Source organism: Erithacus rubecula, assembly GCF_903797595.1.
Source record: "Erithacus rubecula genome assembly, chromosome: Z".
In the NCBI taxonomy this organism is placed as follows: Eukaryota; Metazoa; Chordata; class Aves; order Passeriformes; family Muscicapidae; genus Erithacus; species Erithacus rubecula.
In genome coordinates this window covers 16,434,180-16,450,906 of record NC_136661.1, presented here as the reverse complement: position 1 = coordinate 16,450,906, position 16,727 = coordinate 16,434,180, and the positions used below count along the sequence as shown (strand labels likewise).

Here is a 16,727-nt window from a genome sequence, read left to right as displayed (position 1 = left end):
GCTGGCAACAACAACCATTCTGCTTCTGAATACATCTTTGCTTGCTCAAAGCACATCAGTATGTGCAGGGTTTCAATTCCCCTAGGAAATCCACTGAGGTGATGATGTGCTGTCAGCTTAACCATCGTACAAGCCTGTCACAGTTGGACTGTTGTTAATGTACATGGACCCATGCAAGGATACTGGGAAAGCTGAATGCTGAAAAAACAGTAACTTCACAGGGAGCAAATCCCTAGCCCAGGTGGAGCAGTGTGTCACTTGTGTAATACAGAAATACCAGGTACTGTTTCAGGAGTGTTATTAGTGGCTCAGCTTTCAAACTAGTGGGTGAAATAAAATTTATCCGGTCAGAACAGTTAAACATTACTCTTCACATTCTTCTTTATGTAAATTAGAACCATTGAAAGCTAAAAGCAGCATGTTTTATTCTAAAACTTCCTATCTCCATTCTATCAGAGATGTTTTCTGCTATCTTTGCTCTAATGAAAGCAATTATGCGTAGTTGATGCAAAATGAAGTTTGCATTAAATCTCTACAAATAAAATGGCAATTTAAAGCACCATTTAATCATCATAACAAGTAGAAATATGCATATACAGTTGCACACATGAACGATACAAGTGCACTTTGTAAACATCGTGCGTGTAAAATTCCTTGATAGAGCAGCTTCGTGTTTAACCACCTGGGACGACCACTCTGCTTTCACACAGGCCAACTCCAGCCGCTGCCCTGTCAGCTGCGCTAGTCCGCTCAGCTGACTAAAAATCTCTGGATAAAACCGGTCGTATCTTCGTTTAATTTCTGTTTTCATTACACTCATTAGGAGCTACTGATGGAAAGCGGCTGGCCCAGGAGTCGTGGCCGTGCCCATGGCGCAGGATCCTCGCTGGGGCGCGGTGGCCCCGGCCGCGCTCGTCCCGTCACTTCTCCGGCAGCGAGGGGAAAGGGCGAATACCCCTTTTCCAAGAGAAAATGGGGAGCCCGCCGTCGGGCGGGGCGCGCTGCCAGCCTCACGCTGCGGAGGCCCCGCTCGGCCCTGCCCGGGACACTCCGCCCGGAGCCGCGGGGCTCTCAGCGCGGCACCCATCGGAAGCGGTGCCCGCCGGCGGCGGTGCGGAGGGTGAAGGCGTTTCCCTGCGGGAAGGCCAGGGTGCGGATGGCGCCCGGCTCGCCCAGCGCGGCCCGCAGGCTGCCGCCGCCCTCCAGCTCCCCGCCGAGCGGGCGCGGCGCGGCGCGGCCGGTGCGCAGCCCGCGGAAGGCGCCGTGCAGCCGCGGGCCCGGCCGCGGGCGCTTGGCTGTGGGGCTGCCTGCCGGGCTGTGTCCCGGGCTGTGTCCCGGGCTGTGTCCCGGGCTGCCCCCGGGGCTGCCCCCCGAGCTGCCACCCAGGCTCCGCAGTGCGACGCGGCACTTCTCCGACACGGCGCGCAGCATGGCGTCCACGCCCTCCGCACCCTCCAGACCGCTCCCGGCCGGGGCCGCGGCCGCGGCAGCAGCGGAGGGAGGAGGAGGTAAAGGACGAAGAGGAGGAGGAGAAGGAGAAGGAAGGGCTGTGCAGTCGGCGCTTTGCGGGAGCATCAGCGTCTGCCGGCGAGAGGGAGCGCGAGTTTCGCTATCGGCACCGCACAGTGGCGTCCTGTCCCGCACACACTGTGCCCCACCGCTCCATCCCATACCGCACAGCGGCCTCCCACACCTCACTGCCCTGCCCTGAACTGTACCTCGCTGATCCCCCAATCGCCTGCTCCACCCCACGCTGCTTTCCCCCAATCCACGGGACCCTGTCCCATCCCGTCCACCCCACACCAGCCCGTCACGCACCACACAACTCCCACAAGCCCCACACTGCGCAACCCCATTCCACATCTCCCCGGCCCCCCAGGCCCTGTCCCACCCCATGGTGCCTCACCCTGCACCCTCTTCCCCCCTGCACCCAACATCGCACTGTCCCCCAGAACCAGCAGGGACATGGGGCCAGGCCAGACGGTGGGCAGCACTCACGTCAAGGACAGCGGCCAGCTTCCTGGCCTGGCTCGCCAGCTCCTTCAGCTGCACGTTGCTCTCCCGCAGTGTCACCAGCTCTTCCTGCCGCTGTGTGAGGGTCTCCTGCAGCTGTGACGGAAAAATGCGAAAAGTAGTGGCTGAGACAGCCCCCCTGTGCAGGGGCCAGGGGATGCTGCACACCAGGGCCTTGCAGTTGCCTCAAGCAGGATGGAACAGAACAAACCCAGCGCAGGCTGGGGAGGGCTTCGGAATCCCTACCTGGCTGCTTTCTTCCAGGGCATCTCCCAATGCTTTCTGGTGCTGGTCTGCCAGGTCTCTCCAGCATGGCTCAGGGGAAGACTGGTGCTGTGGGGGCACCTGCACCAGCATACTACTCTGCAGCTGCGGGGTGCAGGAGCCAAAGACCACCTCTTCACCGAGTGAGAAATCATAGTCAGTACAGTCCAGAGGCGGTGGCATTAATGTGGATACATCTGGAAGGAATAGCCATAAGCATTAAATGGATGTATTCATGTCTGTTCCCCCCAACACACAATTCTCATTCTAAACATCCCTCTGGGATGTCCTGAAATGCTTTTACTGTGACAACTGTGCATCCTAAATCTGTTTGGATTTAATTTGTCTCCCTTAGAAAACTTAGTGACAGCTCAGTTCTTTAAGGGGGTGAGCAGGAGTTCATTACCTCACAGGCTGTCCCATGGTGAGTCAAGTATGCAGTGAGTGGGCATTCAAAATACTAAAAGTAAAGCAAGGAAAAAAAAAAAAAAAAAAAAAAGAAAAACTAAAAAGAGGAGACCGGATGCAGCATGACTGCAGATGTGAACATGCAGGTACATTTGGCTCAGGCAAGGAAAAATATCTACTTGCCAGATATAAAATCACCGACAGTATCTCTGAATTCCTGGAAATCAAATTCTGGCCCATCCTGGAAGCAGGGACCCTGTCAGGGGTGAAGAAAATGATCCTGTGTGCAGGGGCCAGGGCTCAGACGAACCCACACCACTGCCCATACTGTTTCAACAGTGTCAGCTGCCTGTGCTCAGCACCTTATAACAGTTTCTGCAGCCCGAGGCAGTGTCCCCTCCCCGTTTGCCACTAACCTATCTGACACATGGGACAAGATGCTGTCCTCTGCTGTGCTCATTTCACAGGTGGGAAACCCGAGGCTAGGGGAGTTGCCAGCACCCATCTTCTTGAGAGAGCTACCCCTCCAGCTGCTAAATGCAGCCTAGGCTGTTGTGAACAGTAGGTTTACCTGCTGCAGGGTCACAGGGCCAGCTGGGGTGGTGGGAAGGATGGGGGCAGAGGCTGCCAAATCCTGCCAGTTGATGGTGCTGAGCACTGGAGACAGTCAGAGACAGAGGTGAGTAGCGCGGGCAGGGGTGGATGTAGCCAGGGACACACTGCAAAACGAGGAGCACGGCTGGGGGCATCCTCGATGTGCATGGTTGGGGAATGCAGGGCTGGGAAACAGGGTGCAAAGGCACGGAAGGGATGGGGGTCATGTGGAGGGGTCATGACAGGAGGAACACTGCGGGGAGGTAAGGTGGGGATGTCAGGGCCGGGGGATGCAGGGCTGGGCATCACGATGGAGGACACCAGAGGGGCACAGAAGGAGGAACGGGGAAGGGTACGCGCTTGGGGGTTAAGGCTGTCCGCCGCAGGCTGACTCACCGAGGGCGGGCGCAGCGGGGGCCGGCGAGGCGCCGCTGCGGCGCGGACGGGGCGGGGGAGCTCGGGGGCTCGGGGCGGCCGGGGGAGCCCACGCCGTGCCCCCGCCGGGCCGGGCCGGCTTCTTGGCTAGGCGGGCGGGCGGGCCCTGGACCGTGTTGGGGCAGATGCTGTCGAAGGCTCGGCGGCGGCCGCCCTGCTCCATGCTGGCACCACGGCCCCGGTCTCGGCTCCAGCTCCGGTGCCGGCGGGCGCCCTCCGCCCCGCGTCCCGCTCGGCGCCGCCCCGCGATCAGCGGTGCGGGGGCCGCGGCCATGGCGGGGCTGTCCCCCGCCCTCCTTCCCTCCTCCGGGGCGCCGAAACCTCCCGCGCCGGGCCGGGCCGCGCCGCCCGCTCCCGCGCCCGCGGAGCCCTTCCCCGCGCCCGCGGAGCCTGGGCGGGCCGAGGGACTGCCCCGAGGGAAACTCGAGAGGCGCGGGCGGCCCAGCCACCTCGGCCGTCAGTCCCACAGCACCTCGGTGCCGCGCTCAGCCCCGCGGGTCTCTGCCGGGCAGCGCGGGCGACAGCCTGGGGGCTGGGGTGGTTTTTGTAATGTGTTTGTTAAATGTCGTTACAGGGGTAGGGGCCGTCTGCGTCCCACGGGGGACAGGGGACAGGGGACGGGGTGAGGTGTCTGGTGTAGGAGAAAAAAATCCGCCTATGGCATCTTCAATGTACCGATCTGCGCACCGGGAGAGAGTACCCTCGCACGGCAGAGGGTCCCACCCGCTGTTACGACAAGTCCAGCTGAAATCACCGCCGGGCTTGGCGGAGGATGAGCTGTCCCTTATTCCCCCGTGGTGGCATTTCCTGTAATAGCAGCGTGGACAAGGTTCGCGTGTTCTGCCTCAACTCCTGACGGCAGGCAGGACTTGAAGCGCCGCCCGGAGTCCGGGTCCCCAGCACTGAAAGGCGAGCGCTCCCTAGGGCACCTGGCGTCTACGAGGTCTTTTAACACCACTTTAAAGCTAGAGGGTGCTGGTTTGAAAGGGGTAATGCTCGATGGCTAGAAATAAAATCCCACAGACTGGTTTGTATAGAGGTAAATAAATTTGTTTATTGCAGCGCTGGAGGCGAGGGGGATTTCTCCACCTAACTCATCCACCCTTGTCAAGTGCTGTGGTTTATTTATATATAAGTATTGCTTAATATTGCTACGTCATTATAACATCATCATATATGTACCGGATTTACATAATGCTGTCTCAAGATTATAAATTGTTCTTTACTGTGCTTATGTTTCCCCAATTTAGGTGGTCTTGAGGGTCTTCTTCAATTTAGGCATCTTCCTCGCATCTGAACTTTTCAGTTTTGTCTTTGGAGCATGTATAGCTATGGTGTTCCTTGGTCTTTCTGGATGTCACCAGACTAAATTCTTCATTTTGTGGATAATTTGGTTTATTGATTTACTTACGCTTTACTACTTTAATTTGCCAATTACTCATTAGTACATCCTGCTGCTTCCCAGTATAGCTATACCGTTCTATTCTGGAAACTATGCTTGTCTATTTTTTAAACTATTCACCTGTAGAGTTGCCGTTTATTTAAGTATTAAGCAACTAGGTAACCATATGCTAGCTATTACATTTTATAGGAAGTTATGAATTGGGTTATACTGGTATCTTATAACCCAAGATGTACTTGATCCAAGTTATACAGACATCACAGGGAATGACACTATTGGGCATCTTTATTTTGTGGGGGATTGAGTTGACTGACAGGGTGAATTCGTTATGTGCCAGTGTTTCCTCTCCCAGGTGTGCCCACGTACAGCCAGCAAATAAACGAATAGAGGTAACAAGTAGAAAAGAGTCTACTTGACATTCATTTGGTCCTTACACCGTTATTTCAGGGACCACCCTCCAATCAAGTAACACAGTACGTGAGATTCTGTAAATTATTTACATGCTTGACTCAAAAAATATAGCAAAGCAACAATGCAGATGACGTGACACAAAACTGTTGGTAAAATGCCATCTAATTTTTAAGCTCCAATGACACTAAGGCTTAGTGGATCAGACTGCACCGTCTCTGTGGGGCATAAAAGCCGAGCCAGAGCCGTAGACACCACCACACGACTGTCAGCGGTCATCCCCAAGCCAGGAGCACTTCTGGACCACCTCCGAGGGCAGGAGGAGAGACAGGGACCGCTCGTTCAGAGACACCAGGAGCTGAAGCTGGTCCATGCAGTCCCGCAGGAGCTCCTCCGGGTAGCCGCTGACCCGCAGGTCCAGGGGGCTGCGGTGGCGCAGGAGCCGGTCCGCCAGTCCCAGGCTGCTGGCGGCCAGCAGAGAGGGCACGTATTTGGTGAAGGCATAGTCAGCCAGGCTGAGCTCCGCGACGCTCGCCGCCAGGCTCCGGGCGTCCGCCGCCTCCCCCGCGTCTGCTCCGCGGGCGTCCAGCCGCACCTGGCTGAAGTGCTCCAGGAAGAAGCTGATGGTGGGCGCCGCCAAGTCGAAGTCCAGGCGATGCAGGACGATGCACTCCAGGTTGCGGAGCTGCTGGCGGGTGAAAGCGTCGCAGCAGAGGGCGAGGAGCTCTTTCACGCTAGGAGGGTGCACCTCCACCTGCGAGTGGGGACAGGAGTGAGGACGCTGCCGCCAGGAAGCGCAAGGGAGCTGGCGCGGACCCCAGCCTTTCTGTGGCACTCTCAGGCTGGCCCCGGCGGGCTGCAGAGACCCTGGCGGCGGGTCAGCCCTACCTGCTTGCAGGCGATGAGCAGTGCTGTTACCCCCAGGAGTTGGAAGCAGTCGGCTGCCACAGGGGTGGTGGCAAGAAAGCGGTCGAGGATGTTGACGGCCAGGCAGAGTGCCTCCAAGGAGAGCCCGAAATGCCGGCGCACGGGGATGAGCCAGCTGACCAGCTTGCAGCGCGCCTCCGCCGTCACCTACGGCACCGGCAGCGGGGATCAGGCGAGGCCGACACCGGGCTCCTCTGCCCGCTCCCCGCCGCCGGCCCCGTCGCGCCCACCTGCGGCTGCCGGGCGAGCGGCTCCCGCGGCTGGAAGCGGCTCTCCAGCCCCTTGCGGGAGCGGTACCAGCTCTCCCCGTAGTCGCGGAAAGCCTGCAGCTCCTGCGCGCTCTCCCCCGCCGCCGCCGCCGCCGTCCCCAGGCGTCGCCGCCGTGCCGGGCGCCGCGGGCAGCCCCCGGGGGAGCTGCCGGGCCGCCGGGGCTCCGGAGCGCCGCCGCGCCGCCCGCCCGCCGCCGTCACCATGGGGTGCGCGCCCGCGCCAGCTGCGCTCCGGTAGCAGCGCTGGCTATTTGAGCGGCGTGGTGGCGGCCAAAGCTGTCACCGCCCGCCTCCCAGCCACCTCGCCCCGCCCGCCTGGGGAGGTCGTCTGGGCACTCAGGGGACCACCGTCTCCAAAACAAAATCTGAGCCATCGAAACGTCTGTCTCTTGTCTGCCGCTTGCCCTCGGGCCGGAAGACTGTACCTCCCGACCACGGCCTCTTCGGCCGGAGCAAACGGGGCAGCAGTGCCCTAAACCCACGAATGCGGCCAGCTGAACCTGCTGCATCGATTTTGCTATTATCAGTGCAGCCGTCATTCCAGTTCCTAACAGTTCAACTCGGAACCTCGTAAGCTACTGCTCACTCCCCAGAAAAGTAATACGTCATTAAGTAACACTTTCAGTGCAGTCATCAGAAACAGCAAAAATACACCACGAGGAATGCTGGAGATCACGGGACAATCTGGATCTCAGTTATAAATAGTCCATGGATGTAAGTGTATGATGGACCACTGTTTTAAAGAGCTGAACACAGGAGAATCATAACAGTCCTGCACTCCAAACACCCATTCATAGTGTGCTATAGATACAGAAAGACCACCTCTCCTGCACTAAGCACTGGGAAATAAGCTTCAAGAAGCTGCACAGAGGAGGTGGGAATTCTACAACGTGAATGGCAGGAGAAGAAACTGTCTCCAAGCTGAGGACAGAGACGAGGAGAACATATACCTTTAAAAAGAAAGAAAGAGCACATTGCAGACCACAGTTGAGATTATGGTAACAAAGATCCAGAGATACTGAATGGTCTTGTGTCTGAAAAATGCTTTGAGAAAAGTAACACAAAGGCGTTAACGGAAGTCTTTATTAAATAAATAAAGCACAAGAGAAAGTTCATCCACCCAAAAGAGTAAAGGAACAAAATTTTCTCATGTGTAGTACAGAAGCAGAAAGTCAGCATGGCATGTTTTTTGTTTGCTTTTTTTTTTTAAGATAACTGTGCTTATCTGTACATGACAGTGTGATCTCCCTAATCTGTTTTGCAGAAAACTGTTGCTCACACACAAGATTGTGCAATTTCCCAGTTATTACAACATATCCCCTTATTTCATTCATTTATTTAAAAGAATACAAAGCTGAGCATGCTAGAGAAGCACAAAGAATTACTGCTGAATTTCAACATTACGACCTATAAATGGAAAAAAACTCTTATTCATCGCAGTTGAATAAGAAAAAAGGACTCAAACAGAATTCATACTTTACCTAGGATTTAACCATCCAAGACCAACAATTAATTTGCAAAATTCAAATCCAAAAGGACAAGCTTGCTAGTTACTGAATTATTGAGACATTTTCTAATTTGCATTTCCAAAGGATACAAATAAAACATCAACCAAAACCTAGGAAATTTCTTTAGGGTACAGACTTAGTTATCATCTTCAATGAATGCAATTTGCAGGTTTTGAATTCATTGTGGGAATACTGAAGGTAAAGTTGAGGTCTTAAGGTCTAAGAAAAAAACTTGTTCAAATGCTTCCTTGCATAAATGGTAGTGTAAAAATCCCCCAGAAGTCCCTTCCTGTCTGCTATGAAATCAGAACTACCACTAGGTTATTGTAATGCATAGAAGAAAAACAGGTATGATTTCCTATTCCTTCAGTGCTGTGTCCTGGTTTGAAAGGACAGGTGTCTGCCAGTAGGGGCAGAAGTTTCCCTTTCAATCAGAGACTTTGGTTCCACTCCCCCCAAGTATTATAATTATTTGAATCAAGGACTCTGAGGCAGAGATAAGGGGGTGGGAATAACAGCTCTTTTACTAATATATCTAACTGTACTTGGCAGAAAACAACAGCAGTTGTTAAAATTGCTAACAGAACAGAATAGATAACTCAGTGTCAGTCCCTTTAGATGCAAGCACGCTCTCTCTGTGCTTAGTCCCAGCCCGGAGCTGCCGAGGGCAGGCGGGAGGAGGGGGTGGCAGTGGCCACGCCGGTCTCGGTGGGAACGGGCTGGAGCGGCGGCTCCTCGCTCACCGTGTGTGTCCGGGGGATCAGCTGTGTCCGCAGAGGCAGGAGGCTGGAACGGGGCAGATGCAGGGCAGGTGATCGCAGAGGGTCTGGCTCTCCTGTGCTCCACAGCGTGGCTGAAGATCCCAGGCGTCCTCCTCTCTGCTCGCCGGAAACGCGAGTGCCCTCCCGGAAGCCTCAGAGGCCCCTCTGGGAGCTGTTCCCACCCACCCCTTGGTCTGGACTCATCAGAGACCCTGGGTGTAGCCCAGCCAGCTCCATTGGCATGATAATGGGAAAAATTCTTTCAATTGACACAGTAATAGAAAAACACTCAACCACCAACATGCTGTTAGCAAGCAGCTCTCCTCTTCCAGAACTGAGAGCAAGCTGAACAGCAATACCAGTTCCACAGCAATAATCTAACTGGATAGGCACCATATATCTTGCATTTTTATGCAGTTTCCTCAGCACTCTTTTTCTGTATGTGATTACCTCTGCTGTATAAAACCTTTATTTTTCAGATTAAATATAAGTTGCCTATACTGTGCTTCTGTCTGTAAAGACAGTTCCTATTTGACTGCAACTGTTAACAGCAAATCCTCCCCACCAATATATTCCTTATTCTGGAAAGCTGAGTTGGCAATCTAAAATTGCCCTTCATAACTAAAAATAGTGAAGATAGGTGCAATATGAGACCATCTCTTTAAGCTACTCAGTTAAGGATTATTCAGCACTAAAGAAACAAGGGAAAACACAGACATCAAGCCACTGTGGGTAGGAGAGAGCTGCCACTGGAAGCTTCTCTGGTATTTCCTTGAAGAGAGTCAATATAAATTTTGATCAATAGGGGGGAAATCATCTCATGAAAGGGGCTTGCAGAAGTATGCAAAACATAACATACCAAAAAGGGTCAACAAAATACAGTACAGTTGCAGGAGTTGCAAAGATTAGGGTAAACAAGGAGAAACAAGTGTGAGAAGACGCACATCCTCTGTTTGGGAGGAGCTGCTGGTCAGTACATGTCTCACTAAGCACTTGTACACAGCAGTCCATACTATCATCTTAGAGATGCTTATAGAGCATCTTCTCAATGTAAATCACAAGAAAAATCAAGACTTCTCTAAGATGTAATGGTTTAATACTGTAACTGATATTAAAAAAAAAAATCATCACTTAGGAAACCCATAGGCAAAACATTTGTCCTCTGTTTGCATACACGGAATTCTACTCAATTAAGATTCAGGACCAAATCTTTAATCATCAGCACACACTGTACTGATGGTATGATTAGGACATTAATCTAAAAAAGAGGAATTGTTCACAGCCATTTCTATTTTGAAAAGAAACTGCTTGCAGTTATTATTCATATAGTCAACACAAACGACACCAAATATACTGTAAGGCTAAGCATATTCAATGTTCATCTTTAAACTGATAAAGAGAAAGGCTGATTCTATGCAAAATCATGCAGTCTATCCCCATCATGGCTGGTATCAATCACACTAAGAATTTAAATACTTCCTATGAATGTTGGAGTGCATATTTCTCCTGCAATTACTGAAGCTTTGATTTGTTACTGATTTCTGATTTCAGTTACCATTTTCTGTTTTGATCAGTTCTTTGATGATGTATAAGACCTTGTCATCTAGAAAAGGAAAAAAAAAAACAAAAACCCACAGCATATGAAAAAGAGCAAGCTCAAAAACTGAATCTCAAAATATGTAAGTCTAGCTTTCAGCAACTTACACTTTTAATGTTTTAGGCTATGCCGGAATCAAATGCAAAACAAGTGATTACCATTTGGCAAGCAAAAGGACAAGCAGTACATACACAGTACATCATCATAAAATTATTCACTGAACTGCCAACGACCATTTCAGTATTCCACAAGAGATTAAGAAAGTGGTGGGTTAACTCACCCATTAAGTGATAGATACTTCAACTACTAGGAGCCCCTTTTCTTCCCTACCTACAATATGTCCTAAACATCCAGTGTCCAAATTTTAAATTGTGCTCCACCATTTCTTACTATTGGGAACCAACATGCTGTTGGTTAACCTAGATTTTGAGAACCTGCATAACACTTACAAGTCATCCATGCCTAGGATTCTCCACACATAATCTCAATTTTATTTTGAGATGCATGCCTCACTGTTACTACCACTAGCTTGAATATTGTTACCAGGGACATCTTTAAAATGGCAGCTGTGCAGATCTTTGTGAGGCGAGGACACACAATATATGTATGGTTAGCAGGGACTTTCTGGATGCCTCTTAATGGAACTTTCATGTCACGCATGCTTCTGTATGAGGATGCAGTGTACTAATGATTCCTGATTTGCTATAAGGTCCACTAAACAAACAGTAATGTCAGCAATAAGTTACCTTCAAGTGACATTTTGGGATTTTCAAGCTTCTTCTTCAAAACAGACTCAATGAGAACTCTCAGCTGTTTGAAAATTACTGCTATCTTAACAGGAGCCTATAAAGAAAAGACAAACATTTGCATTATCAGACATTTCGTACTAAAATATAGACCAAAATACTACCCTACATATAGGCAGAAGTTCATAACAAAATTCCTGCAAACACAATGTACATATGTGAATTTTAATGGTAATGATAATCATGATGGAGACTATACTTATAAAATGACTGGGCTTACATTAAGGCTTTAGTTTTAAGCACCAGTTTTTGTAGTATCAAAGCCTGATGAACAGCAGCTCAGAAGGGTAGCTTATAATGTGTTCCTACACAACCAGCATAAGAGGAAATTACTTTACCAATAAACTATCCAATTAATTGCCTTTTTCCCCCCAAGGTAACGAAGTTCAAATTACATTTATACCTGAAATGAAACAGCTAAGCATTTGCCTCTTGGAAGGTCTGCCAGGCCTTCTGACAAAGCAATCACAAGCCTTTCTAAATCTCATAGGAATTTGGATACTGAACCCTCTCCCAAAAATACTTCTTTTTATATTTTCCTCCCTTAATCCCTTCAATCTTTATTTCCTCTATATGCTGCCTTTGGTACAACAAGTAGTGCTATGGCAGAAGCACAAAATGCAATATATTTTGCTGAGCCTCTCAGTACAAAAGTAGAAATTCTGAATAAGATGTGATTAGCCCAGCAACTGCACAACTATAGCCATTCAGAGATCAGAAAAAAAGAATCTCTAAAAAGCCACAAAGTGCCTGCTTTTTAAAATTCCCTGTTCATGATAAGCAGTGAATTCAAACAGATGATTGCTTACTTGGATCAGCAGACTGCAAAAACTTGTTGCTTATAGTTGTCTCTGAGAGTAGCACAAGGCCCAAAGCACAGAAACAGCACAGAAAATTGCAACCATGTAGCTGCCTGGATAGCAAAACCCACTACTTGCCATTTACTAGAATTTACAGAGGATCTTTTCATTACAACTATTTTGTCTGCAAAAATATGCTAGTAAAATACTCTGTTTTCTAATTTCCAAGTAAAACTTACAAATGTGGAAAGGAAAAACCTAATCAAGAAAACCAAACACCTCAAACCTAAGTAAGTAGCTATTTTACAATTTGATTTTTCTTTTTCAAACAATTCTGCCTGCACCATAGAACAGTATATACAGCAGTGTGCTAAATGTGTTACAAGATTATAAAATTGAAGGAAAGGGTAAAACAGTACACTCCTCTGCTTTCAATACAAGCCCTATAAAAAAAGGTTTAGTTGGCATCCATTTTCAATACCTTTTCTGAAGAAGACTTTTTTCTTGAAGAGAGAGGAAACGTATTTATTGCAAGCCATATATGACAATATTATTCTTTTGATTTATTAAGACTTCATTACGTGTATATAAAATTTCCTATATCCTCTTTAATTCTCTTCCCCTTTCTTCCCTCTTGTCTCCATCTCCCATACACAGTGGTCAAGAATCAAGCTGATATATTAACTATGTAATGCAAAAGCTCATGGAATCACAAGAGGTAGTTTAATTATAACTCCAATGCACCTGAAAATGGATCCAACCATCAACTGTCAGGAGATGCTCACGATGCTGGACTTCTATATCCCCACCAAACAGCAAAATGGGAAAGGGGGATATTAAAGTTGTTTCTCTCAAATACACCTTGGTGTACCTCACCTGCATACAAACACACACTAACAATTAAAAACAGCAATAAAATATCCCTAACCACATAACATCTATAACACTAAATTTGATTGCTACTTCTACAAGCAAAAAATACAGTATTTTTCCCTTTTCAAAATGCAACCAAAACAAGTTATTACACACAATCAATAGCTATTTGTCTGCCTTACACCACATAAAATAAGTCACCTCTAAGTAAGTGATAAGCACATATGGGAGTCAGCTAAAGCCACAGTTTATCTTCTTAAAGCTCAAATGGAGAGAATGTTAACCTAGTGGTGTTCATAGAAGCAACACTAAAAGTAATAACACTACTGAAGTAAAAGGCAGGAAAAACTCTTGTGTCATACATCCTCCTTGGGAGCAGCTGTTTTATCAGTTTATCTACATCCACATATGCAAATGCACATATGTAGTGCACACAAACATACACTGCATGAACTGTGGGACTCAGCATGTGCAGCTTCTGGCTTTAAAACAGCTCAAATAATGACAGAATGGGGTGGAATAAGTTGTAGTGGGAAGAATGGACATAAAAAGAGCACATCTTCATATAAAAGTGCCCCACTGTTAATGGAATAACTTACCTACCTTAGCTGCTATCTTGCCATCACACTACAATGTTCTTAGGGGTCAGGAAATAGTTTCAACTCTCAAAAAATATTATCACTTTATATGCATTCAAAAGTCTAATACTTCCTGCTTCTTTATAGTAAATTTGGTCATTAAGCAGTTTCTGTCAAACTTCCGTTATACCAGAAGTATAACTCAATACAAACACTTAAATTTAGCAAATTGCTAACAAGATACTTAATTGAAGAGGAAAGAAGTGAAAAAAATGCAATTCAGTTAAGGAGTTTAGCAATCCTTAGAGAATTGGCTATTCTATTTCATTACACATGTCAGTGCCAAGTTTCAAAATGTTAGAACAGTAACATAGCAGATTTTGAAAATTTACTACTACATACATTACTGTGTAAAGTGTTATTAAAATCAACAAGACTGTATTCAAAAAGTAAGCGATACAATTAAGTTAAATAATACACAGAAAATGCCTTCCATTTTTAGTTACCAGTTTCACTATTAAAAGGTTTTGTTCATTATCTTCAGCTTCACCTTCTTTTACTTCAGCACTCAGTTGACTCATTTTTATGGACTTTAGGATCATTAGATAATAAAGGACTCTTTAAGATAAAACAATTCGGTATTAAATAACATACACTAGGTTGAAATACACTAGAGGCAGAACTCCACCTTTATGCAAACTACTAGCTACATTCACTATCTTCAACTTACCTTCTCCTGGTAAAGTAGCCATCCATATGTCTGCAAGTCTCGATTTACAGAAGAAGGATGAACTTGCGCTTTACCCTGAGCAGTTTCTACCATGCAAGCCAGCTTCTCTGTAATATCTACAGACTTTGTATATAGTATTTTTCCTATGTTGTCATACAGTCCTGCAGTCAACACTGCTTTAAGAAGAGCTATTTCACTGAGAGACAGGGCTTGCGTGGCTCCATTTCCATCCCATCCACACTGTGTTGAAGGTGCTGTGAACCCCGCTGCTCTGACCACCCTTATAAGCTCTTGCTTCACATCCTGAAATTAGGATGGTAAAGTTTTGAATTTAAAAAGTGACATACTCCACCTCAGTAGCAGAAAATAAAACTTCATCTGAATTATTCATGCTCTCCAGGGAAAGTGCCTTACTAGAATAATAACTTGTATTTTCTGCAACCACAATGGAAGCTACACTGTTTTCTATAAGAAAAACATTATTTATAAAATAATCTGATATCTGGAATACAGGATTATACATATAGAAATTTAAATGCTACAAATACTAAATCTCTACCTGCTGTTAAAATGAAATATACATTTGTATCACAGATCCAGTTCTGCTGGATCTTATTTTCTTGTCAAAAATAAGAGGCCATTCACATAAGTGTGTGGCTCATCTTTCAAATGAACTGTTAATAGATATGTTATTTGATATCAAGAATAATATAATAAATACTTTAATTCATGAAGTTTTGATTCTCTGATGAAAGTAAGGCCTAGCTTCTCCTATGGCAGTGACTGCAAAGCTGTTTACTAAAGTGTGCACATCAAAACTCAAATACAAGCTACCTTCATTGAGAATGTGTATTTCATCAGCCCCTAAAATTCCACTCGCTTTTATCTTGTCTTGCAGAGCATAATGGTATGTTTTACCTCCAGAGTTAATAGTGAAGTCCTATTAAGGAAATTCCTTCTGCAATAAGTCATTTCAGCACGATATCCCCCTTCCTGTCGAGCCCTTTTCCATCTAAGGAAAAAACAGTGTCTTATTACAGCAAGAAGAAACCCATCAAGACTCTAATAACAGAAGAGACACTAAGTTAAAAAAGAATAGTGTGTTTTGGTAAGCACGCTCCACTCTAAAATAAGTTGTATTAATGAAGATGACTACTGCCAGTCTAAGGACACTCCAGAGAACATGCCCATAACATATATTTGACAGACACTAATAAAAATACAAGGTGATTTACTCTCAAACCCCACGCATTTCTGCCTGTCTTGACAGTCAAAACAAATTCAGACTTAGTGGTAATACCTTAAAGAAGAAAAAACCTGGATGTTGTTTTATACATTTGTGCTTTATCAAATACAAAATATTCTGGTCAAAATAACACAAAGAGCAAACAAAATACTTTAAATACTAAGATAAACTGACACAGTAAATCTCTATCAAACATAGCTAAAAGAAGCTGAAGAACAAAACACTAAGCAAGCTATCCATTTGTGTTACAGTACTCAGCAATCTATTGTTACTCTGAACAGAAAAAACTCAAAGTGAAAACAGTTATAGAGATATTAAGGATTCTTTATATAAGTGCATTACTTGTTATCTGCTCATAGTTATGAGCATAGGGGAATCATCACTTACCCCAGATAAGCATTGTAGATTGTTATATGGTCTGAAACTGCCATAGCCAGAGATGATTTTGCAAGATCTGCTTCATCTTTTCGACCAATAGGTGTAGTAAATGGAGATTTTTCTGTCATAACAGCAGCCAAAGTTGCCTACAATTATAAAGCACACATTGCTTAGAAGTATTGTGTTGTAAGCTTACAGGTTTATAAAACTAATAGCCCTAAATTTTCTTTTATCGTTATCTTAGAATTATAGGCTTGGGTAGCAAGGGACCTTAAAGATCATCTAGTTTCAAGCCTCTGCTATAGGCAGAAAAACCTTCCACAAAACTAAGTTTCTCAAAGCCGCACTCAGCCAGCCTTGAACACTTTCAGCAATGGGACACCTCTGGGCAATGTGTTCCAGTGCCTCACTACCCTCACAGAAAATAATCTCTTCCTAATATTGAATCAAACCAAATCCTCTTTCAGTTCAAACCCATTTCGTATTGTCCTGGTACCATATGCCCCTTGAAGAAGTTCCTCTTCAATGCCCTTCAGATACTGAAAAGCTGCCATTAGGTCATGCTGGAACCTTTTCTCCACACTGAACAACCCCAATCTCTCAGTGTCCTCAAAGGGAAGGTACTCTAGACCTCTCTGATCAGCTTTGTGATAAATTCTGGACTCACTACAGAAAGTCCACATCTTTCCTGTGTTGGGGATATCAGAGATAGATCCAGGTGGGGTCTCAT

At 46.9% G+C, this 16,727-nt stretch overlaps 2 protein-coding genes across 2 annotated transcripts in view; both read right to left on the bottom strand.

Annotated features, from left to right (window-relative positions):
• Positions 1-5,403: 5,403 nt before the first annotated feature.
• On the bottom strand, positions 5,404-7,057 carry CCNO (cyclin O). The gene is made up of 3 exons (XM_079330562.1): positions 6,682-7,057; positions 6,413-6,598; positions 5,404-6,278 (listed from the first exon to the last, which is right to left on the bottom strand). The coding sequence occupies exons 1-3, from the start codon at positions 6,922-6,924 to the stop codon at positions 5,793-5,795; spliced, it is 915 nt and encodes a 304-aa protein (XP_079186688.1). The 5' UTR covers positions 6,925-7,057; the 3' UTR covers positions 5,404-5,792.
• Positions 7,058-7,788: 731 nt separating this feature from the next.
• Positions 7,789-16,727, bottom strand: part of DHX29 (DExH-box helicase 29) — a 30,205-nt gene continuing 21,266 nt past the window's right edge. The window contains exons 22-28 of the mRNA XM_079330415.1: positions 16,007-16,143; positions 15,292-15,385; positions 14,374-14,676; positions 12,937-13,068; positions 11,333-11,429; positions 9,291-10,592; positions 7,789-8,600 (exon numbers count right to left, since the gene is read on the bottom strand). Coding sequence (XP_079186541.1) covers positions 10,537-10,592; positions 11,333-11,429; positions 12,937-13,068; positions 14,374-14,676; positions 15,292-15,385; positions 16,007-16,143 — 819 coding nt within the window. The 3' untranslated portion in view covers positions 7,789-8,600; positions 9,291-10,536. The remainder of the gene's footprint in view (positions 8,601-9,290; positions 10,593-11,332; positions 11,430-12,936; positions 13,069-14,373; positions 14,677-15,291; positions 15,386-16,006; positions 16,144-16,727) is intronic.